This window comes from Solanum tuberosum, unplaced genomic scaffold (genome assembly GCF_000226075.1).
Source record: "Solanum tuberosum cultivar DM 1-3 516 R44 unplaced genomic scaffold, SolTub_3.0 scf00402, whole genome shotgun sequence".
NCBI classification, from domain to species: Eukaryota; Viridiplantae; Streptophyta; class Magnoliopsida; order Solanales; family Solanaceae; genus Solanum; species Solanum tuberosum.
This window is the reverse complement of record NW_006239325.1, coordinates 370662-396429: the sequence shown is the minus strand read 5'-3', so window position 1 is coordinate 396429 and position 25768 is coordinate 370662. Positions and strand designations below refer to the sequence as shown.

Here is a 25768-nt window from a genome sequence, read left to right as displayed (position 1 = left end):
ACAAAGGAGGCCTATTAAAGCCCAATGAAATTTCTATCTTTACCATCTCAAAACCCTAACAATGAAAGAAAAGAAAAGAGTGTTACCTTGAGGTAGAAGACGGCTATGACGAAGAAGACCAAGACGAAGGTATTGGAAGTCACCAACAATATTTTCGCAACAATGTCGTCCCTCTCTGCTTACAAGCAGTTGCAAGGAAGAAAGAAATGGGCTTCAAGCTGCTGTTGCAAAGAAAAAGAAAGACAATTGGAATGGGTTTATTTGAATGTTTTTAAAAGTTTAGAAGTTTTAAATATTACACTTTAGTCCCTAATTATCTTAATCACTAATTAAGAAAGGTTTGACTTGGTCAATTTTTTTTTGTCACCAATTTTAATTTTAAGACTTTTTTGTCACCCACACCTTAATTAGTGCAGTTACCTTAATTCCCCATCAAACAACTGAAACCCTAGAAGTTAACAATGAATATTAAGGATAAAGGAAAAAGCAATAAGTCATCAATGGTGAAAATTCCGCCATGGATGGAACTGCCAGAAGGTAATATAGGAGTACATGTTGCAGAGGCCACGAAATGCCTACAGAGATACCGGACTCTACTCAGAAAGTTTTGCACTATGTGGAGGCGAATGTGCAGGGATACTTCGATACTTTTAGACATGCCTTACGACTTAGAGAAAGAGGTAATTTCTGGCTCTTGTTTGTTTTCCTTGTTTTGAATTTTTTAAATTTTCCATATGAAAGCATGCTTTTTTTTTTTGATAAAGCGAAGGAGAACAGCTAGAATGATTAAAAATTTACTGCTAGCGCAATTATGGAAGCACAATAAACGTTGCTAGTGGAGACTGATTGGTAGGCCTATAGTAAACATGCTAATGAGGGCTCGACTAGGAAATATACATACAATGATCAGTTCCAACGTAAGTAGAATCTACAAAGTGGGACAAGATAGATAGAGAGAAAATAAGTGGATGCTGCTGATAGGAGGAACAAATTTGTGTGATATTTCACAATTTCCAAGTAAAAAAGGAAATATGTATCTATTTCAATTAGTTATGAATGCATTCAGAGAACACAAGAGAACAAGGAGGGCGTTGGATACTTTGAATATCAACAAGTTTCCTATATCAATCTGTATAAATAAATGTGAGATTTTGATAGGCCACAGGGATTGAGAAAATTATTTGTTCTGATGGTGCAGCAGGTGGAGGAGCAGCCATATGAAGGTGTTTACGGACGCCGATACGTGGTTTGTGCTACCTCTCACCACCATATTTGCACTTCCTGCATACTGAAATCCCATTCTAGTTCCTTCTGTTCCATTTGCTTTGATGCCTTCCTCCATAACGCCTCCTCCCCCTCGCCAGCATCTCCTTTGTTTAAAATGCCCGTCTATCTCACAACTCTCTTGCGTCGCTGATGCTGCTTCCTCCTCCCCTGGTTACTTGTGCCCTCTTTGTTGTAACCTTAATTTCACTTTCTTGTATGTTACTCCCAATGATGCTAAACAAATTACTTTGATTCAATCATACATCTTGGAATCAACTATAACACCATTGAAATCAACCTCCATTTGGCTAAACAGTTGTTTGTCGCTGCTACCATTGCTTTTAAGTCTTTCCACAATGCTGCCATTATTGCCAGGATTAACGCTGACATAAGGGTCAAGGAGGCTCTGTCAGCTAAGGCCTAAGCTGCCCAAGTTTTGGACAGACTAAAGAATCTGCTGTTAAACCAAGATCATCAGCTTGCTTCCAAGTTCTTGCCCACACTTGTTTTTTGAAATTGGTAAATTGTATTCAATCAGCATTAAGTCTATGCTGGCCACCTCCAAAAAGTTTACAAAAAAGAAAAGAGAGATACTTACAAAGAGCCTATAAAATCCACTAGTTGGATTTCCTCTTCTATATTCTGTTCTTTACACCAAAAACCTAGTGAAGTAATAACTTTCCACTTAATCTTCAAAATAGAGGATTCTTTTCCTTCAAAGATCCTTTGGTTCCTCTCCTTCCAAATGGTCCACCAGATGCAGGCTGGGACTGTCCTCCACCATCTTTTTTGTCTTTTGCTTCTTCCTCTTCTGGTCCAACAACTAAGCAAATCTGCAGTATGTTCAGGCATGATCCAGTTGATACTAGCAATGGAAGTGAACATAGCCCAAACTTGTGTCGTTACTTTGCAATGCATGAAAAGGTGTTTGTTGGTTTCTAGTGCCTCCTTGCAGAGGAGGCATCTAGATGCTATGATGGACCCCCTTTTTTGCAATGCCTCATGTGTCAAGCATGCTTTCCTAGCTACTAGCCAAGTGAAGCATTTCACTTTATTAGGAGCCACACTCTTCCATATAGTATTCCAAGGTCCAGTTGACCTGCCTGCAACAACACTCAGTCCCCTTTTGTATACCCTGTTAACAGTGAAAATTCCATCATAGTGGTGCCTCCAAATGAGTTTGTCTGAGTCTGTATTAGTGCCCGGGAAGTTTCCTATTAGTTTGAGAAAATCTACTACCCATGGTATTTCCCAATCATTTAGGGGTCTTCTGAAAGTCAGGTTCCACCCTTGAGGGGACCACATTTCTTGTATACTGCATCCAGTATTCAAGCTTATTGAGAACAGTCCAGGAAAAAGGGAGTGAAGAGTGCCATGACCACTCCAGTCCTCTTCCCAAAAAAGTATATTATCTCCCCTACCAACTCTAACTTTAGTGTTTAGCTTGAGAGTCATCCATAGTTTCCTGATAGATTTCCAAACCCCAACCCCATATGTATTAGTCACTTTATTAGTGCACCACTGCCCCTCCGGACCATACTTATGAAGGATAATCTCCCTCCACAAGGACTGATTTTCTTGAGTAAATCTCCATAGCCATTTGATAAGTAAACTCTTATTATGAAGCTTTAGGTTCCTCACTCCTAGACCTCCATAACTCTTGCTTTGCTGAACTGCGCTCCATTTTACCAGGTTGAAACTTTTCTCAATCTTGCTTCCTTTCCGTAAGAAATCCCTCCTCAACTTGTCTAAGATTTCCACCACCTCACCGGGGATGGGAAATAAAGACATTACATATGTTGGCAGAGAATCTAGGACTGCATTGATCAAAACAACTCTACCTCCCAGGGAAAAGTATTGTGATTTCCAAAGAGCTAGTCTTTTTTCTTTTTTCTCTATTGTTCCATCCCATATATTCACAGCTTTGTGATTAGCACCCAATGGCATTCCCAAATAAATTGTGGGCAACTCCTCTATCCTGCACCTCAAAATATCTGCCAGAGACTGAATTTGTTGCACCTCTTTCACTGGAAAAATATTGCTTTTCCTTCGGTTAATCTTCAACCCAGAGCAAGCTTCAAAGATCACCAGTATCACCCTTAGGTGGCAAATTTGTTCTTGTTCAGCTTCGCAGAAAACCACAGTGTCATCAGCATATAATAAGTGAATCACCTCCATGATTTCATTGTTCCTGTTCTTAATGCTGAAGCCTTTTATCCAGTTGTTTCTTGCCCACACTTGTTTCTGATACTCCAGGTAACGATACATGAGAAAACAGGATACATGAAGTGAAAGGATGCTCTTCTCAATCTTCAGATGCAGATGATTGTGATACCCTTGACGTCTGATGATTAACTAAAGTAGTTGCAATTCTAAAACATGCTATATAAGTTTTTTCTTTTTCTGTTATGTGGCTGCTGGCCTATTGCAACTTCACTCTATTTTTGAATGCTCAGCTATTTGAGGAGCTGTTTTTTTGGTGAATAGAGGAATCGAAATTATTCATTCAACTGTATCTAGCTCACTGTTATCTGTTAATGCCTCTCACAATTTTATTTTTTTTACAAATGAAACAATGATTGGTGTGGAAAGAATCCAATATCCATCAAGAGTGAAATAGAAAATGAAACCTTGAGCTCCCAAGCAGTGGAGGATCCAGGGTTGAAGAATGTGTATTTTTATAGGAGAGTGATTGATATAGACTGATAACTGCTTAATTTTACTGGCTGTACATGAGCAATTGCAAAGGATAAGTGACCATCTTTTGTTAATTACTTATATCCATTCTTGCTATATAAAATTGTGTTTTTTAAAGTTAGCTGGTAGAAAATTTCATCAGTTAAAGTAAAGTGTGGCGCCACAATTTGTGGAAATTAACAAAATATTATACTTATATAAGTTTAGTACTATATAATCAAATTTCAATTAAAATAACTAATTTCAACATTCCATATGCAATAATATCAGTATTACTCCAAATCCTCGATGTTAAGATTTAAAGAATCAACCTGTGTCTCGTTGGGATCATTTGCGTGTCACTGTTTGAAGCACATATTTATTTGAAGTACATGCTTCAACCATGAAGCCATGATTCCTCACTTTACATCCCATTTAAGCAACGAAGCAATGACATTTAATAACACTAATTTAACTCAAAGGAAGAATAATCGGAAGGACTAAGGACTTCCTAATTATTCTGTTTGTCGTGTTTTGTACAAGACATTTGACTAACATAATTATTTTTCATAAGTACAGGTAAATCTATTTCACAAAGGCTTAATACATAGTTTACCCCTCGTGCTTGTATCCAAATCCCTATTACATACCTCTCTTCAGGGAAAACCTTTTACAAGCAAACATTTTAGACAAACCATCGCTGCCATGTTGCACGCGCCTAGTTTTACACACAAAATAGGCGAGTGGAGAGCCAAAGAAGTGTCTAAAGCTTCATCAGAACGCCTCCTGTCTACATTTTTAATATCATCGTCTTTATTGTCAAGAACATACGCGCAACAACAACTATGAAAACTGACTTGTTGACATCGACAAGAAATAAACTTCAATGACGGCATTAAAAAGTTAATATTCTTAGTATGGTAGTAATATTCATAATAGCTGTTCCACCAACTTCTATGTGTGGGACTAATACGGGCAGAGTTAATACTCATAACTATTTTGGAATTTATACCTTAATCATCATAAGAAAAGGTGGGGAGAGGAAGAAATAAAGGATGTGTCTGCACAGTCTCCCAGTTGTATATTATTCTTTCTCTTTTGTCTTTAAATACCCATCGGAAGAATTTTTACTAGTAGGGTGAAGAAAAGAGTTTGGGGATGAGAGATGGCCTATGGAGACTCTGGGATTTTGTTTATGTGGGAATAAGAGGGAGGGATGGAGAAATGAAGATGATGGAGAGGTGGCCACCGGTGGATCTGTTTTTTTTTTCTTCAAAAAAGATGAAGTATTTTTTATTTTTTCCAAGTTAATGACACATTTCACAGCGTGACATACACATGTTCTAGAAAACTGGTCAATCACAAAAATGGGGTGTCTTAGACACACTTGGAGAAATGTTTGGTGCGTAAGGTTCCTCTGAAGGAAGGGTGTGTAATAGGGATAAAGCTACAAGCTTGAGGGAAACTATGTATGAAGATACAACTGGAGGGAATCTAAGCTCTCTAGCACAACATCAGTGTCCAAATCCGAAAAAGGCATTACACCAAGTCATAAGATTCTGAATACATCCAGACCAAAAACATACCTCTTATAGACCCTTCGGGGTGGCCCAGTGGTTTGGGCTTGAGACTTCCATGTTGGAAGTCTCAAGTTCGAAACCCCTTGCCAGCGAGGGGTTTGCCTTCTGGGTCGAGCTCGTCGCACCGGGCTTGCCTAGTGCCGGTTACCTCTCCTATGTGGTTTGCGAGCTATTGCATAGGAGCGGAGTTTTTACCCTGTGCGCACCCAAAGGGTAGCAGCTGGTGGTTTCCCTTGTCATAAAAAAACAACAACATACCTATTATAGTCCCACAAGTGGGGTCACATAAATTTTACCCCTACCCTTGGAGGATAGAGAGGCTGTTTTAGATTCTCGGCTCGAGAACATGTTTGAACACAGAGCAAGAGTACAAAGCAATGATGAAAATTATGAAAAAAAGTACTGACCGTAAAATAATGTAAAGTAGATAGCAACGTAAATTAGACAACATCGTTACTAAAATAGTAAAATCAAGGGATAAGATAACACTAGCATAAAAATAATAACTGATAAGGAAACATATAGATGCTCCAGACTAGAACCCCACTCTATCACAGGCAAGGGGGGAAACGCTCGACTACCCATTGGCCGTCTACCTTAATCCTCTCTATCCTCAAAGCACCTAGGACTTCTTTCAAGCCATTGTCCGCATAATGCATAGGGGAATGATCATCCAAGTCTTCGTTTGCCTCCTTCATACTGGTTGACCCTTCAAACTCCATAAGGCTTGGTTCACATTTGCAAGCATGCCCCAATGTATACCATAAAAATTCAGAAATGTACACCATATTACCAATAATACTTACAAAGATGGCACCAACTACATAGGCTAAGTCGTGCTTTTCAATTTTGTCCCGCGTCAGTCATGCTTTGTATGCTGCTATCCAACCAAAACATGCAATCTTGCTTGGAGCCCGTCTTCCGAATCATTTTCTAAGGCCTGTTACTGTTATTACTGGTCAACTTCCTCAACAGCTGGTGCTAACATGATTTCACTGGGAATTCTTTTTCCTTACTGCCTTCCCATCAAGTAGAGTCTTTCGGTATGCTATCCAATGCAATTCCGTTAGTAATCTCCAGTAATATTTTTACTCTTGTCAGTTTTCTAGTCATGAAAATTCCTTCTAAACTGAAAATTATAGCAATTACCATCCCAAGCATCAGCAACCACATAACTTCTGTTGATTACACTGTACAAATCAGGAAAGGCATCAACTTGGAAAGTTGTTATCAATTTTAAATATTAAGAGCAAAACTTGTTGGACCTGTTGTGGGAATAATGGTAAAATATTACTGATTCATCTACAAGATAGCTAGCAACCACCTTCTACCTTACCTGGAAAAAATAATCATTATCCTCCTTAAGCTCCCATCTTGCAGATTGCAATAAAAAGAGAGGGAATGTACTTTTTAGGCCTCTGTATTTTCTTTTTGAATTAGTTATTTTGGCAACTTTTTATACTCCCTGTTTGCGTTACCTTAAAAATTTGTTCCCCCTGCTTTCTTTCGTCCATCCTCCTCCAAAAGAATTAAAGGATACCCTCAAAACTGCTTTTTTGATATAATGATCTGCGTAGATAGCATATTGCATGTATTATCTTTTCTATTGGTTGATAAAGTAAGATAGCATATTGTTTTTATCCTATTGTATATTTGCTCTAATCTTCTGTATTAGAAATATCATTTGGAAATCTTGCTCTAATGCTGCTATTAATTCAATATCTGCTTTTATTCACCAGATCAGGAAATCTAAAATGACTTAGTATTGCATATTGGGGTATGGTATGTGACGGCTTTGTTGAAGCAGTTCAAAAGCTCACATTGTTAGAAGAGTTGAGGCTGGCAGGTTGTAAATTTTAGTTTGTGTCTTTTAGGGAATGGAGTTGATGAATATAACATGTCTTCTCATGATAACATGTATGCTGGTTATTACTTTGGTTTTTGAAGAGATCTACTAGTGGCCATGTTTCTAGCATTAGCCTAATTTTTGAAGTTGTTGGGTGTCTTACGTTATCAGATTATGAACCATTCTTCATGTGTTCACTGAATGAGTATTATCAAGTGTATCATATTACCTTATCAGTATTAGTATATCCCATCTAGAAAGAGCAAAATGTGTTTTACCTATTCTACATAACAAAAGTTCGAAGAGCAAGATGCTCTATTATAATAGTACTTCATAGATCCTCAAGTCAAAGTAATTCCACGATTATGTGTCTATGAAAATGTAGAAAAGATACTCCTATTAAATTTTTACGCCCCAGTTTTTTGATATATCAGGTATAGGTGAAGAATAAAATTATAAAAATAATATTTGTTATAGAAACTTGTAAATATTGTTATAGAACATTTCAATGATTTGTTTTGCATCAATTGTGTTGAATATTATAAAAACGAGTGAATTAATAGGACATTTAAATGAAAAAAATGTATTACACCATGCTGTCCTGAAACTCTAGCTCATTTGTTGTTTTTCCCCTTGTTGAGCTCTTTTTTGGAGTGAAGTCTTGTAACCTTGACTTTTTTTTACATAGGTAAAGGACAAAGAGAAAAATAGAACAAAAAGGGAAAATTTGGATGAAATCTTTTCAAGTGAGTATTTATTCAATCCATTACCTAGTAACCTTCAATTTACTGGCAGTTTATGATTTTGATCATTTCCTTCAAGCATGTGGTTTATTATCTGGAGTCATCCATCTTTATTCATGTGGGAATTTATTTCTGATTTGGTTCTTGATCTCAAGATGCTTCCTGTTCTTTTTTTTACCATTATTTTAGCAAGAGTGGCATCAAGAAGGTTGATGGATATGTATGTATACAAAAACTCTGATTCCCTTGAAAATGTAGGGATCTGAGGAATTCTAGCAGGGTATTTAGTCATATACATTTAGCATGTTACACCAATAGGCCAAAAAGCACAAACACTTGTTTCTAACTTCACAAATAGGCTTAGCATTGCCCTCAAAAAATCTCTGTTCTCTTTCAAGCCAAAGTACCAAAATTACATGCTGGAATAGTTGTGTCTTCTTTGTGCACCCAAGGGTATGGTTTAATGGTCATGATGTGATTTAAGAACCATGAGGTCTCCGGTTCAGTTCCCAGCAGAGGCAAAACACACTAGGTAATTTTTTTCGTCATGAAGTGAGTTAAGTACCATGAGGCAAAACACACTAGGTAATTTTTTTCCATGTGTCCAAACCTTGGTGGACAAAGTTAATTCGGTTCCAATGCAGGTGGGAGGTAGCCCTGTCGAATCACTCGAGGTGTCTGCAAGCTAGCCTGGTTATAATAAGCAAAAATAGTTGTCTTCACTGTTTTAGGGTGCGCACATGACATTATCTCTGTCTTAAGCTGTCTTTATTAGGATACTATCAACTATGTTCTTTTTTGAGAATGGTGAACTTTACTTCTATGTATCCACATGTATACTACATCAAAGTGTAGTCCCTCTTCACAAAAGTTGTCACTTCACAAAAACCTAGTATTTTAAAAAAAATATATATCTACATGTATAATACATCAAAGTGGTAGTCCCCCTTCACAAAAGTTGTCACTTTACAAAAACCTAGTATTCACAAAAGGTGACGACTTCACATGCATCATATTAGAGATGTTTGCTTTTGTATGATCAGAGGCATAAGATTGATGCAAACCGTTATCAGCCACAATGTTTTCCACAATCTGTGATACCTGAGAATTTAGAAATCAAGCATTTAGTTAGCAATTATTTCATATCAGTTAAACATGAACAAGACATAGAAAAGGTCCATAGGTAACACATTATCAAAGGAATCAGTGGTCAATACAACATCGTCAGGGAATCTAGATCTGTATGCTTCATAAAATTTACCCCACCAAACTTAGAGAAATGCTTCATGGGGAGAATTAATGGCTGAAACGAACCACAAAATCAAAAATCATTACTTCAAAGCTCGATATTACATCACTTTACTCAATCAAACATATCTCTCTAATATAGTAAAGGACAATTAATACAGTAAAAACATCCAACACTAGGTAACTACGATGCATCACATCAATGAAAGAGAATGACCTCAATTTATCAACCAAATTTCAACATGATCAACTGTCTACCATATGGTCATATGTAAGAATTACCAAACAAATTAAACATAAGAATTTTGCGACCCTTTAAGGTAAACAACAACCATTACTAAAACCCCTCCTAATTCATTAAGTGATAATTTTTAGCAATTGATTAAAAGAGAAAATTCATTAAAAAGAGTTACTTACCAACACGATTTTGATTAGCCTGAGTTGCATTGGAGAATGCCTCACCAGCCTCTATTAGACATGTTATCGAGAATTACACGCTCAAGTCTGAAAAAACACAAGCAAAGAAATCAAGAAGCATGATTAAAAAGAATCAAACAAAGGGAAAAAATCACATACAACAAAAATCAAAAGAAAAGTAGACAAGTAGAGATTATCAAGTATATTAATCATCAAAGACGTAAGTTAAAATAACACTGAGGGGTAATAGCTTTTGCTATAAAATAAATGAAGATCTATTTTGTAAAAAAACTTACGAGAGTTGAGCCGCCAAACTGTTCATGATTACCAAAAGCAAGCCCTTAATTAACCACGGAAAAGAGGAGGAAAGGAGATTTGGGCAAGAACAATTGGGAAAGACGAAGACTCTCAAGAACCAAAATTCCACTTAGATTACACATATATATATATATATATATATATATATATATTTAAAGCATGAAAGTCTTTAGCAAAATGTCGTTTTTCTTTTTTACTCTTTTAAAATAGTGTTCACTCTAGACAAAATAATTATTTAATTAATTCATGATATTTAGGCTTAATAACTTCCCTACTATCTAGGAATAGTCATTTAATAAACTCTTTAATTATGAGGTAGAACAACTAGTAGATTACCCTTTTTATTAAATGACTATTTCTAGATAGTAGGGAAGTTATTAAGCCTAAATATCATGAAATAATTAAATAATTATTTTGTCTAGTGTGAACACTATTTTAAAAGGGTAAAGTAGACAAACGACATTTTGCTAAGGGCTTTCATGCTTTATATATATATATATATATTTGGTGTAATCTAAGTGAGATTTTGGTTCTTGAGAGTCTTCATCTTTCCCAATTGTTCTCGCCCAAATCTCCTTCCTCCTTTTTTCTGTGGTTAACTAAGGGTTTGCTTTTAGTAATCATGACCAGTTCGGCAGCTCAACTCTCGTAAGTTTTTTACATGATAGATCTTCATTTATTTTATAGCAAAAGCTACTAACCCTAAGTTTTATTTTTACTTACGTTTTTAATGATTAATATTCTTTATAATCTCTGCTTGTCTACTTTTCTTTTGATTTTTGTTGTATGTGATTTTTTCCCTTTGTTTGATTATTTTTAATCATGCTTCTTGATTTCTTTGCTTGTGCTTTTTCAGACTTGACCGTGTAATTCTCGATTACATGTCTAGTAGAGGTTTCCATCAGGCTGGTGAGGCATTCTCCAATGCAATTCAGGCTAATCAAAATCGTAATGGTAAGTAACTCTTTTTAATGAATTTTCTCTTTTAATCAATTGCTAGAAATTATCACTTAATGAATTAGGAGGGGTTTTAGTAATGGTTGTTGTTTATCTTAAAGGGTCGTAAAATTCTTATGTTTAATTTGTTTGGTAATTCTTACATATGACCATATGGTAGACTGTTGATCATGTTGAAATTTGGTTGATAAATTGAGGTCATTCTCTTTGATTGATGTGATACATCGTAGTTACCTAGTGTTGGATGTTTTTACTGTATTAACTGTCCTTTACTATATTTGATTGAGTTAATGTGATGTGATATCGAGCTTTGATGTAATGATTTTTGATTTTGTGGTTCGTTTCAGCCATTAATTCTCCCCATGAAGCATTTCTGCAAGTTTGGTGGGGTAAATTTTATGAAGCATACAGATCTAGGTTCCCTGACGATGCTGTATTGACCACTGATTCCTTTGATAAGGTGTTACCCATGGACCTTTCCTATGCCTTGTTCATGTTTAACTGATATGAAATAATTGCTAACTAAATGCTTGATTTCTAAATTCTCAGGTCTCACAGACTGTGGAAAACATTGTGGCTGATAACAGTTTGCATCAATCTTATGCCTCTGATCATACAAAAGCAAACATATCTAATGTGATGCCTGTGATGTCGTCACCTCTTTTGATGACATCCTCTCCTGTGATGGAGTCCATTGGTCCTGATGTTATGGATGCTGAAATTCTAAATTTGTTGTCAGCTTATGATACCAATTTTGCGTCACTAGATTTGTCTTCTCAAAGAGACGTGACATTAGGCTTACAGTTTCCTGAGATAGGTGAAATGGGTGGCATGCTTCCGTTTGCAAGAAATTCTGGGTAATACCATGTTATGTTTATTGCTAAACTGATCATTCTTGCCACATTTTAATACAATGTCTGCATAGTTACTTCAACAAGTAAAGGTTGAGCGCTTGATGTGATGTGTACTTTGTTCTCCTTAATTGGTCTAATATAATTGTCTTAAGCTGCTAAGGCAACAAAAGAAAATTGAACAAAGCCATGTTCTTATTCTTTCTGTGTGTTGCTCTTAATTATGACCTTCTGAGATATGAAATTTCAAGTGTTCCTTGCAAAACTTGGCTATTAAGAAATGCTCATTAGTCTAGTAATTAGAACCAACTGCTTGGCCTATACTATGCGATAAAATTTTCACATTAACTAGATGGTCCAAACATGTTTTGTATATGAAACCACCATTACTTTGATTGTGGAGTTGGCGTATCAGAATCTTCTAATTTTGTTTGTTGTATGTTCATGTCCATCAGCTATCAAATGCCAACTGCACCTCCGAAGTGGAATGCAAGAGTGTGTTTACATTTCCTCACACATTTGCAAACTTTTTTAATGAATAATTAGTTGAAAAAATTTGACAAGTTTTTATTCTTTCAGGATGACAGACCTGGCATAGACTTGGGAGGACCTATGCTAATGGAACCAAGTATTCATGCCCCTGCAAACGCTTTGCCTTCTTCACTGGAACTTTATGATTCAGGTCTGTTTGTAATTTAACATTAAATATTTTGCATTTAGTTTGTAAATTTTTGTCTTTTGCTTTGGTCTGTTGACTGTTTGAACATTAATATAGTCTGCAAATACTTTATATATATATTGAAGAGCGCTTACTTATAATGTGTAGCACATTATAAATTTCTTTTTTTTTTAGATTATTGTGTATCTCTGCCATAAACATCAAAATAGTATTTCTGCTTTGCTTTTGATTCTCCAACTTAAAGGGATTATCTTTATATACTAAGATAGGGTCTGATCAGATACTGAATATCTTGGTCATTTCCAAATTGAAAAGAAGAATTACATTGTTGAAAGATGCACAAGTAATCAGATTAAGATTGTTTAGTTTTTGCTGATACCTGAACCTGTTAACTAGGATTTGCTGATCTATTTGTAAGCTATCAGTCCCTCCAGAACAAATCAAACATTCCTCTGTTTTAGTAGGAAACTAATAACAGATGCTCAGCAGCTCTTGATACCAAGATTTTCAACAACTGCTCCTGAATGCATCAATTCTCTTTCCAAATATAGATGTTGATATTTTGAGAAAACTTCTATACTTAGTATATATAGGAAAGAAAGTTATGCGAAGAGAGAAGGGTCTCCTATTATCCTTGAAATGACGAAGAGACATGACTAATTTGTTACTTCATGATAACACAACCATTTGAATGTGTTCTTGAGTATTTAGCTTTTAACTGTAAAGTAATGGCACATTGGTGGATTTAGGCATCAGGAGCATGAAGCAATAGACTTACATCTAGAACGGATGATTGAAGCTCTAACACTGATGGTGATAACATTGCAACAATACAATTTGTCCTTGTTGGGTTGTCGAATAAATTGAGTTGAACTCTTAAAGTATACTTTATAGATTATTATGACGGTAAATCCACATTAGGACATAGAAAAGTAAAAAATTGTGATATGGTCCACATCAAGTAATAATGATTCTATTAGGAGGTTTATAATATTGTTTGATAGAAAAGATGAAGCAGTGTAGTGCATGGTCAGTCTCTTAGTTAAACTTCTAAAGATTAAGATTCCTCACGGTCAAATTAGGAAAATTGACCATTTGTGGCTGGAAGTAATCGTTAACAGATGGGATATGTTTATTCGGGTTAGTGATTTGTCTTAGATCTTTTTTGGATGAGTTGTTTCCTGGAGCAGAATGTATATGATTGAGGAAGTTTCTTAAATTCAAAATTCAATATTCAATTGAAACGATCCAAGCAGAAACTCATTCCATAAAATCCATCCTTCTCCGTAAAGATATGGCACCTTGGCCTAACTCAATCCCAAAAGCTAGCTCATGAGGGGAGGTTTGTCCAAGTCCATATAAGGAGACCAAATTCGCATCTCTCTACTAATGTGGGACTTCCTGACACTCCCCCGCATGCCCAGACCTCAGCGGAAGCGTGAGCGTGAGCGTGAACACTTATAAATGGGGCCCAACATCGGTGAACAACAAATTGGGAGGGGCTTGGCTCTGATACCATGTAGAAATATATGACACCTAAGCCTAACTCAATCCCAAAAGCTAGCTCATGAGGGGAGATTTGTCCAAGTCCATATAAGCAGACCAAATTCCCATCCCTCTACCAATGTGGGACTTCTTAACACTCTCTTCCAAACAAGCTCAGATAATGAAGCTCATCTTGAAGCCATCATACTCTGTTTAAATGCCTTAGTTCTTAGCCTTGGTCGAGTTCTAGATTTTTATCAAGTATTTTCAGTCAAGGTAACTTATTTCATAGTTTACTCATATGTGAGTGGTCAATAATAATTTAATCTAGGTCCTTCTAATTTCACCAAGGTCCACTTAAAAGCTCAAATTATGTCTACGACTCTACTAGTTGTCAGTTTGGACGTCCAGTTAGGAATTCTTTCTCTTTCCCTTTTAACCATCTTAAAAACTGAGAAGTTTTTATTTTGGCAATGGTAATTGCATCTGTATCTGAATTAAACCAAAATTGTGCATTGCTTGCTCTGGAACTATATATAAAAGAGTATTCTATGATCTACTGTCTGTGACTAGAGAGAATCTAAAACATCCATGATAGAGACAATATCATTGGAATACAACTTGTTACCACAAAAATATAACGGCAGAACACAATTCAGTTTGACTTTCTCCATACTATTCTCTATACTCTCATAGCATCTAAGGTTCCTCTCCTTCCAAATTGTCCACCAGACACTAGCTGGGACAATTCTCTATCTTTTCCTATACTTTGCCTGTGTACCTGCTTCCTTGCAGCTCAGAAGAACTTCTGTGACTCTCCCAGGCATGGTCCATGAAATTTTCTTAAGATTCAGGAACAATCTCTGTAGCTGATTTATAACCATGCTGTGCAGGAAGAGATGGTTAACTGTCTCAGCAGTTTCACCTTAAAAAAACACCCAGGACAGCTGAATTCCCCTCTTCATTAAATTATCTTGTCTAAGAACTGCTTTTGTGGCCAACAATCACACAGAACAGGCAACCTTAAGAGGTATCTGAACTTCTCAGATGTTCTTTCAAGGCTAGTTTCTTGGCATCTGAATGGGATGGTTTAGCTTTCTTATTCAGCACCTACTTTGTAAGCACTGTCTTTACTCTTTAGTACCTTGCCGGATTAGGATGTCTTGTCCAATCTCCAAACCTCCAACTGCTCAATTGTGCTGAAAAAGTCTCACACTCTGAATTGTCCACCATATACTAGCTGGGACAATTCTTCATCTTTTCCTATCATTTGCCTGTGTCCCTGCTTCCTTCCAGCTCAGAAGAGCTTCTGTGACTCTCCCAGGCATGGACCAAGAGATTTTCTTAAGATTAAGGAACAATCTCCGTAGCTGATTTATAACCATGCAGCGCAGGAAGAGATGGTTAACTGGCTCAACAGTTTCACCTTAAAAGAAACACCCAGGACAGCTGAATTCCCCTCTTCATTAAATTATCTTGTGTAAGAACTGCTTCTGTAGCCAACAACCACACAAAACAGGCAACCTTAAGAGGTATCTGAACTTTTCAGATGTTCTTTCAAGGCTAGTTTCTTGGATCTGAATGGGATGATTTAGCTTTCTGTATTCAGCACCTTCTTTAGTACCTTGCCAGATTAGGATGTCTTGTCCAATCTCCATACCTCCAAGGGCTCAATTGTGCTGAAAAAGTCACATACACTCTGAATTTTCCAGTCATTTAGATGTCTTTTAAAAGTAAAATTCCAACTTGAGGGGATCATAACTCTGCAACTGTTATGGGATTGAAGTACCAAGTTAGGGATATCTGGTAATAAAAGTTCCATGATGCCAGCCTCGTGCCATTCATCCTACCAAAAATCAATTCTTCCACCATCTACCACTTTGATCTCAATATTTGGTTTGAATTCATTCCATAACACTAATGGATCTCTACAGACTCGCACCATAAGGTGTGGTGACCTCTTTAGTCATTCAGTTATCAGTCTCGTCATATTTGGGTCTGATTACTTTTCTCCGTAAGGTTCTTCCCAAGGTTGGTCCAAAGGGACCTGATGGTCCTCCATAGTCTAACTCTAAGTGTCATTGGATTCATCAATGCATTGTCCATTTTGTTTGTACTTCTGCTGTATTATTTTCTTTCACAGGGCTGGTCTGTCCTCAACATATCTCCACAACCATTTCTTGAGCAGGCTGCTATTTTGTAGCTTCAACTTTCTAAACCCCATACCTCTATGCTCCTTGCTCTGCTGCACTATGTTCCGTTTCACCAGGTTGAAACCCTTATGCTCCTTGTTGCCATGCAATAAGAATTTTCTTCTTAATTTGTCTAGAACTTTGAGTACTTAGCTGGCATAGCAAAGAGGGACATCACATAGGTTGGCAATGAATCTAGCACAAAGTTGATTAGAATTAGCCTGCCTCCTAAAGTGTACTGTAGTCACTTTTGAACTAACTACCTAAGTTGCGTAGACTTTGTTGAGGATATAATTAAGTAAATAAAAATGTGCTCTCTTACAACTTAAACTTTTAGATGAGATAGTTACATACTTGAGCATAGTATCGAAGCACGTAAAGGTCCTGAGATCGAGTTTCACTGCAACCCATTATCAAAGAGAAATTTTACGTGTTTGGCTCATGAAAAAGAATCGGGCCACAGGTGAGGGGTCGTGCTGAGAATATAATTAAGCATATAAAGTGTCCTCTCATTAACAGTTTAAACTTTTAAATGAGATGGTCACACTTCAACAAACTTGAATCTGCCTAAATTGCTTTCTCCTTCTCCAAGCAATTCTAACTTGGAATGCAAGCACAAGGAAGCGACTAATGTTATGAGGGCTTGGGGAATAGGGCTTTTGGAGGAGAGCAAGTTTGTAGGTTTGAATTTTTGAGAACATGTAGTGATCTTAAAATATAGAATAGAATTCACTCTTCACACTTACACCTTTGGTTAATTCTCTTTCCCTCAACTCTCATACCTATTCTAGAACTAAAACATTCAATACGTAAGGCTAAGCGATGGACTTTAAAGTTACTATACTATTATAAGAAGAAGTATATTAAATAGCCAACTTTCGGTTGATTCAATCAATGTGTCGTGGTGTAACTATTATTATATACAAGTTTATGGAACATGGTGTTACTTTGTTTTTCGAGAAAATAAGGAGAACAGTGTTACTCTAGAATGATAAATTGGTAACGTGTCACTTAGAATGACTTATTGATGAGTCATGGGCTACCTTGATAGGAGTACTACCTAGACTATATGTGGTAATATCTTAGTTATTTTCGATATATTTCTAACCAACCTAAGATTTCAAATTGAGTTTCTTAATTTTTTTTATGACAAGGGAAACCTGTAGCCGCTGTTCTTTGGGTGCGCACAGGGTAAAACCCCCGCTCCTATGCACTAGCTCACAAACCACATAGGAGAGGTAGCCTCACTAGGCAAGCCCGGTGCGACGAGCTCGATCCAAAAAGGCAAACCCCTTTCTTTCGCTCGCAAGGGGGTTTCGAACTTGAGACCTCCAACATGGAAGTCTCAAGCCCAAACCACTGGGCCACCCCGAAGGGTAATTGAGTTTCTTAATTTTTTTATGACAGGGAAACCCTGTAGCCGCTGTTCTTTGGGTGCGCACAGGGTAAAACCCCCGCTCCTATGCACTAGCTCACAAACCACATAGGAGAGGTAGCCTCACTAGGCAAGCCTGGTGCGACGAGCTCGATCCAAAAGGCAAACCCCTTGCTTTCGCTCGCAAGGGGTTTCGAACTTGAGACCTCCAACATGGAAGTCTCAAGCCCAAACCACTGGGCCACCCCGAAGGGTAATTGAGTTTCTTAATCTTGATCACACAATTGGGCTTATAGCACACTAGCCCAATAAAATGAATCACTAGTTTGATGTTCATTGCGGTTCTTTGAACAAGTGCTTCTATAGCACATGTGCGCCACCTGCTTGCCCCATATGAAACATGTAAGGATATTCAACCTCAAAAAAATTGATGACCTTGGTACATCTTTTAGTTACCATTGTTCAAGTTCACATAAAGGAAAGGAATGAGGATGATGGATTGATGAATGTCGTTTTGGCCTTTGAAAGGGTCTCATGTAGAGCTATGTGATTGGCTACATACAAGTATTACCAATTTAAGATCTAAAGGGGGGGGGGTCTACCATATGAAAGCCTGCCCAACTAGCTAACATAGAAAAAGATTCTTGAATAACAGTTGTTTCTTTGTGATTCCCTTCCTAACCTAGCCAAGCCACACGAACACCATTTCGGATGAAAATGACATGTGGTATAGATTTATAAATATGGCGTGCATGGTTGGGATGGGGTAATTGAGAAGTGTGAGAAGAGGCTAGCAAGGTGGAAGTCTTAGTACCTTTCACTAGGGGGAAGACTAACTTTGATAAATTCTGTGCTTGATGCACTTCCAACATATATGATGTCATTATTTCCTGTCCTACCAGGAATCATCAATAGGTTGGATAGCATTGGGAGAAATTTTTTATGGCAAGGGAACAAGGAAAGGAGAGGATATCACTTAGTTAAATGGAAAACTGTGATCACTGAAAAGAGAGTTGGGGGTCTGGGGATCAAGAACATGAAGAACCAGAGCAAAGCTTTGAGGATGAAGTGGCTTTGGAAGTACTCAAATGATAATAAGAATTTGTGGGGCTCAGTAATAAAGGCAAAATATGAAGAGAGTGATAGTTGGGTGACAAAGGAGGTTACCACCCCCTATGGTGTTAGCTTATGGAAATTCATTAGAGAACTTTGGAATGAATTCAAACCTAACACCAAGATCAAAGGGGTAGATGGCATAAAAACTAGATTTTGGAAGGATGATTGGCATGCAGAAGGAAATATATAGACTCTCTTCCCTAACATCTACAATTTAGTTCTTCAGCAACAAAGTACTATAGCTGACTTATGGACTCCTTAAGGGTGGAATTTTGTATTTAGAAGACACCTCAATGACTGGGAAATTCCAGGAGTAATAGAATTTTTTAGAAGCATTGATCAATTTAGTGGTCTGGAAATAGGGCGGGACAGATTGCAGTGGTTGGGAAACAGTAAGAGGATTTTTAAAGTAGGTGCAGTGTACAAGAAGTTGAACCATCAAAATCTGCAGTTACTCAAGTGGCCCTGGAGACATATATGGAAAGCCAAGATCCTCTACAAGGTGTCTTGCTTTGTGTGGTTATTGGCTAAAGAAGCAGTATTGACACAGGAGAATGTAATGAAGAGGGGAATTACACTTTGCTCTAGATGTGGGAAAACTGCAGAAACAGTCAATCATTTGTTCATCCAATGCAAAGTCACTGGCCAGTTGTGGAATCTGTTCCTGAGACTTAAAACATCTCCTGGTCCATGCCTGGGAGAATTTCAGAGGCTCTATATAGCTGGGAAGAAGCAGGGACACAAGCAAAAAACAGAAGTAACTGGAGAATTGTCCAACTATTTGGTGGAAAATATGGAAAGAGAGAAACCTTAGAGTTTTTGAGAATAGGGAGAGTAGTATGCAACAAGTTAAACTGAATTGCATTTTGACTCTTGTGTTTTTGGTGTAATCAAATTTACCCTTATGATACCGTCTCTATCATTGATGTCTTAGAGTCATTATAGGGATATGTCGGTATTATTAGAGTTCCTTGTGTAAATACGGGTTTCAGTACAACCTATGTACTGTTCTACATAAATAGAAACAATTACCATTTTCAAAAGATAAATAAATGTTGCCTGCATGGGTCTAAGGTTGCTCTTGTTCCTTATTTATCAGGTAATATTTAGTTGTTCAACTAATTAGAGATATTAAGCGAGCTGCGAGCCACATTTGTTTGTACATACAACTCGACTAACTCAACCTTAGCATGTTTATCAATTTTGGCATGTGTAACCTTAAGGCCAACTAATGTTGTTGAAAATAATTATTTTGACATAAGTATAAAGTGTATTAAATGTTTATCAAGTATTACACTTATAGAAAACAATTTTTTTTTATATATTTAATATAAAAATATTTTTCCTCCGGAAACGAGGTAGTGATAAGGTTTGTGTACACTCTACCCTTCCCAGAACCCACTTGTAGGATTTCACTGTGTATGTTGTTTGTAATATAAAATTATTTTTCGATTTGATTCTAAGATACAAATTTATTATACTAGTATATGTGTATTATACTCGATTTTAAGGTTGTAAATTTGCTTGTTACTATAATGATTTGTGTTTGATCTTGTGTACATATATTCGAATTGAGCTCTACTCCAATTTGAAATTAGTTTGATATATGAGCGCAACTTGATGAAACTACACATGTGATATCTATCGTTGACTCCCATTCTCTTGGTGATTATGCCAATGGCTAGTTAGAGATTACCTTTAGTAAAAAATTTACAACTAAGTTTGTATATGACACACTTCCCCATTTGGGTAGAGATGCATGTTGTAGGTTGAAGTAAGAAAGGATGAACATATGACAACTTAGGAATAAGATCCACCAAAGCAAGTATGCGCCGGAGGCTTTTCTAAAATAGAACTTTGATACAATGCCCTTTCCCTTCACATCTTTTTATCTTTTTGAGTTTTTTGAAGATGAAACTCTGTATGTGCAATTAATTTCCATTGAATTGCTGACCAAGATTTAATCACTGTAATTTCTTAGTTTTAGTTCCAGTTTCATTTTGAAGTTCGATTCATTATCAATTGGCAATTTTCACTGCAAAATACACTAGGAAAACTAACATGGAAGGAAGTATGAAATAAACAGACAATCTTTAAGACTTGGATTCAGCAAAATAATCAGTTTGATGAGTGCTATTCAGTACATGTTCTCTTTAGAAAAAGCACCATGAGAAGTTCGTGTTGTGATCAGATAGATGAATTTCAAGTACTTTTTACCATTAAATTTTACAATGTGCCCAAGTAGCTCGGAATTGAGGCCTAGCTGGTTTTTTATATATTGTACAATGTTCCATCAGGTTGTGTTGGCATTTTATGCACTTTTGATCTCCTTATCTTTCTTTTCAAAATTTTAAATTTCCTTTTGATCTTCTTATGCTTTGTACCCGTAGATCACCTTATCTTTCTTGTTAAATTTAGATTTCCTTTTGATCATCTTTTTGCGTTGTTGTTCCTGCAGGGAACAACATATCTCTCCAACAAGCATCTCATCAAGGATGGCCATCCGTTGTGAGTACCTTGAACTTTTGCGTTAATAGAAATGTGAAGTCCATTATGGTGTTTAGGACCTCTAGGTTCGGGTCAGCTTTTTGTTAGTTCATTCCTTTCATATTCAACCCTGGGAGTTGCTTCAATTCCCCGTCATTAGCCATCCAGTTGTACATCCCAATGTAATAGTGCCAACTAAATGTCTTTTGAGAACTACACCCTTTCCACTATAGGATGTTCTACCAAATGTAGTAGTACATAGTACATACATTGGATAAGCTCAAACTTCCTGCCCTTGCAAGTACTGTTGATTTCTTCCGTATGTTCACTCAAGCTGACTCAAGTGGAATAGATGCAGGAGTAAGTTGAATACTCAAGTAACTATTTCGCTCCTAGGGATTGTAACATAATGCAATTATTTTAGCCATGGAAACCATGAGTTGGTTTTTAGAATTTTCTGGTTGTTGAAATCTCTTTGTAAAAACCTTGTACAACAAGTTATTAGTAGTAAAATAAGAACTGTAACTTAAAACTCAACTTTAAAAGCAGAAACCTATGTAGAAGAAAGAAAAAAAGAGAAAAATTTCAAAGTATTTGCATAGTCCAGTAATCAACAGATTGAGGGACAAAATATAGGTTTACCCTACTACACTGTTGTGATTGAGATTTTTTTCCTGCCTTAACTTTTTCTTCTGCCATTGAACAGATGTTAGTTGATACAGATCAGAGGACCCCAGAGTTTTTACCAACTAGCCATCAAAAATTAGCTCCTATGGGAGGACTTAAGAGAAGATCTGGAAAGCAACCTGCAGTGCAGGAGAAAATAAACCAGCTGGGACTGCAGTTTTCAAATAAGGTATGGCTAATATCACAAAGGCTGTTGCTAGAAACTGATTTTATTTGAACGTCGTTAAATTTCAGCAATATTTTAGCACTGCCAGAATTGAGGAAACATGTGCCCCTGTTTGGCTTCTAATTTCTTATTTGTGTTTTGTATCAGAGTGGCATAAAGAGGAAAGCTCCATTGAGTTCTTTGGCATCCGTAAGATCATTTTTCTGCATCTACTTCTTAAGCCCTTCATGTGCTGGTGATTCGTTTTCACTCTGTCGCTGATAAACATCATCATTTTTTTGGATTGGACTTCACTTTCCTAGTTTGTTCTTGTCTCTGTCACCATAATAGTCACTTGGACGAATGTGTATGGAATGTCAATGTAGTCTTCATCTACTTCATTCTTGCTCCTTTAATATTTTCCTGAGTTGTAGGTTTGCATAAAAGCTACCGTCTCTGGTGTTGCAAAGAATAAGACTATAAGCTGCTATTCCCAAGGAGATGATGGTCTGGTCATTGCAAGTAGTTCAATCGATGCATCGACGAAAAAATTTGCTACTCCGCAGAAAGGTAGGGGACAACAGGTTTAATGGTTCCTAAGAAATCTAATATTAAAAATGTTGCAATTTAGATAATTGACTGTTGACAGAAATTGTTAATCCTCCATAAGGACTGTACATAACTGGTGTCACCTGTTGTTTGGCTCTATACTCACCTTGTTAGGTTGTGCATCTAATGTCATATTGAGAACCCAATTGGCCACAAAGGATAATTGATTTCATATTGCTTTGCAGAAAACTCTTTTAAAGAGATTAGTAACCTTGACACAAAAATGAGCAAGCTCCTATGTTGCCACTTCAATTCAAAAGGAGAGTTGTTGGCTACCGGTGGAGACAACGGGAAGGTTTGTCTTATTAATCTTCAACAGGATTTTAGCTGGTCAGATGGAAGAGTGCTTGTCTGAAATTCTCCCATTAACAAACTTGTACTGTGATCTATGTTAGGTTTTGATTTGGGAGTTAGGAAATAACAGAACTTGTAGTGTACAAGGGCATGCTCATCAAGTCACAGATGTCTGTTTTAGACCAAACTCAACAGTGTTTGCATCATCTTCGTTTGACAGAACTGTGAAGATATGGGATGCAACAAAGGTACTACCACTAGTTTCCATTGCAGATCCTTTGTCGAATGAGTCTTTCAGTTACTTTTCTTTTAAGTTGTAACGGCTCACAAGTAGCAGTCAGCACAGATTCAAATCACCAGGATATATATTCATTAGTTCTATGATTTTCTTGTTCTTGGTCCACATTATTTCTTCTGATTTCTGTGCTAATATTATCCCGATTATTTTGCTTGTACTGCAATGAGAACATATATTTATTTTTAGCTGCTCATTGAATTTTCCATGTGACATTTATTGTTACATTGTATTTTTCAGTAGTGAGAATACTCAAAACATTTGTCTCAATTATATCAAATATCAACATCATAATATTATGTTGTCTATAATACATTTCATTTGAGTCAATATTTGAGGAACTTGCCTGTTACCAAAACATCTTTAGACCTTTAGAGTCTTTTTATTTTCTACTGATAATCAGGATTTCTCATAAGAATTACTGTATAATCACTTGAATTGCTTACTTTTGATCTGTGTCTATTATAACCACAATACGGTACATGTTTCACCATTTTGTCTTCATCCAGCGAAGCAATCCTTTCCAAAAGCTTGTCGGCCATGATGGGCATGTGATGTCAATAGATTTTCATCCAACAAAGTTGAGTCTCCTCAGTTCTTGTGATAGCAATGACGAGATTAGACTGTGGGATGTCAATAGCGGTGATTGCAAACTCAATTTTAAGGTTGGTGTCTCTATTTTCTTCTTTTTCTTTGGATGTTGATAAAAAGGCATCTCTATATGACATACGAAGGCTCCATACTTCGATAGTTAGCTGTTGTTTCTGTTTCCATTTCTATTTGAAGATTACTTAATTATCCAATTCAAATCATTGTTGAATGTGTTTTTTCTTGAATTCTTGCATTTGATTGTAGGAATTGTTTTTTCTTATTATTTTTTCTTCGTAATTTCAAGGTTTTCAAAAGAACATCTGTATCACATTCAACAACGCATTGTACGGTGTTCTGAAAAGAGTGGTTTATTGAGTATTAACTATAATTCATTCATGAAAAACTGTATTGATTAGCTCTTGGTACAAATGCAGGGAGGTATTAGTCAAGTTAGATTTCAACCTCAACTTGGGGACTTTTTGGCTAGTTCTACTGGAAATATTATAAATATTTTTGATGTAGAGACTAACAAGATCCAAAAAAAATTACAAGTAAGATGCTTATTCTTGATCGTCTATCAAGCTTTTGTTTTATATATCTCATTAGTTGTGTAACTATATCATATCAATGTGGTTTCGTTTTTTATTTATTTATAGGGACACGTCAAAGACATCCATTCAATCTGCTGGGAGATGAGTGGGAGCTACCTGGCATCTGTGAGTGAAGATAGTGCGCGGATATGGTCTGTTAGTGACGGAAAGTGTTTATATGAATTGTACTCTAGTGGAAATAAGTTCCAGTCATGCACTTTCCACTTTGGGCACCCTCTAGGGTTGGTGATTGGTTCTGATAAGGTATGCTTACCACAATTTGGACATTTTTCTGATAAGGGTTTGAGTTCATACATAATTTTTTGCAGACTTGACTCAATTAATATATATATATATATGCAAAAAACAACAAATATAACTTAGGATTCTTAGATATTGAACCATTCCGAAAAAAATTAAAAATGAAATACAGAACTTCTCTCTTTGTCAGCCAAACCCTAAGAAATGAAAAAGGAATAATACGAGGGTAAGAATAAGCGTTGTCTGCAGGTTTGCGTTATGGTGTCATAATAATATGTCTTGGAATGCTCATTTTGATATGAGGTTTTCTTCCGAGAGTATTGCTGTTATTCTTGCTATTTATTTAATCTCTATAAAGAAAATGTTGATTGCATTTGAATATTTTTTCTTCCCTACTCGTGTTTGATGATTTTGCAATGCTTCATAACTTCTCTGTTGAGGGAAATTTACGACTACTAGAACTCCAAACTGAGTAGTTGTCGTGTCAGATCTGAAGTTTATTCACATGTATAGTCCTTTGATTATTTTTTCTCCTTTACCTCTTTATCTGATACCTGTTAAATGTTGTTGCAGTTGTTGGAGGTGTGGAATCCTTTCTTGCAGAGGAACATAACTAGACCATATAGTGCACATTCTGGTATAATTACTTCATTAGTAAATTCACCTTCGAAAGGAATCGTAGCTTCAGTGAGTGATGACCAATGGATCAAGATATGGGAATGACACTTCTTTGTGGATCAAGATACAACAGTCATTCTTCCTTGTTTCTTTTATCCAAATTACATCAATGAAACTATCAACTGCATATGCCCTTTCGCAGCGCGTATGCATTTTGGACCAAGGAAGGTGATGTTGTTCTTGGCACATCACCAGTGGAATGAGTTATTTGAAAGGTTGTTTCAGTTACAAACATTAACTGTTGTTTTAAACTCCTCCATTTTATCTCTATTTGAAATGTTCACTAGACTTGGTTATAAAATGACAAACATTGATATGATTAAATGAATTTGATTTCTTAAATTGGGAAGTAGTATGTAATAGTAATATTTTTTTGTTAAAT

At 36.5% G+C, this 25768-nt stretch overlaps 1 protein-coding gene across 5 annotated transcripts; it reads left to right on the top strand.

The window, feature by feature from the left end:
- Positions 1 to 419: 419 nt before the first annotated feature.
- LOC102603349 (transcriptional corepressor LEUNIG_HOMOLOG-like) lies at positions 420 to 25767 on the top strand. Of its 5 annotated transcripts, XM_015303013.1 has the most exons (18): positions 592 to 680; positions 7262 to 7368; positions 8057 to 8114; positions 10951 to 11048; positions 11399 to 11511; positions 11601 to 11908; positions 12358 to 12397; positions 12482 to 12584; positions 21208 to 21257; positions 21943 to 22092; positions 22237 to 22278; positions 22503 to 22638; positions 22863 to 22972; positions 23073 to 23219; positions 23776 to 23931; positions 24292 to 24408; positions 24514 to 24711; positions 25282 to 25767. In XM_015303013.1, exons 4-18 carry the CDS (start codon positions 10976 to 10978, stop codon positions 25429 to 25431), a joined length of 1893 nt encoding a protein of 630 aa, XP_015158499.1. In that variant the 5' UTR covers positions 592 to 680; positions 7262 to 7368; positions 8057 to 8114; positions 10951 to 10975; the 3' UTR covers positions 25432 to 25767. The 5 variants fall into 5 exon arrangements, with proteins under 5 accessions (XP_015158502.1, XP_015158499.1, XP_015158500.1 ...); XM_015303014.1 differs by lacking the exon at positions 24292 to 24408; XM_006362447.2 differs by lacking the exons at positions 592 to 680; positions 7262 to 7368; positions 8057 to 8114 and having other exon boundaries at positions 10461 to 11048.
- The last annotated feature ends 1 nt before the right edge of the window (position 25768 follows it).

Excerpts from the sequence above, each read along its gene's own strand:
- LOC102603349 (XM_015303013.1), top strand. The coding sequence starts at position 10,976 with ATGTCTAGTAGAGGTTTCCATCAGGCTGGTGAGGCATTCTCCAATGCA. Across the intron at positions 11,512-11,600 it reads CCACTGATTCCTTTGATAAG|GTCTCACAGACTGTGGAAAA; the intron begins GTGTTACCCATG and ends CTAAATTCTCAG. Across the intron at positions 21,258-21,942 it reads ATCAAGGATGGCCATCCGTT|ATGTTAGTTGATACAGATCA; the intron begins GTGAGTACCTTG and ends GCCATTGAACAG.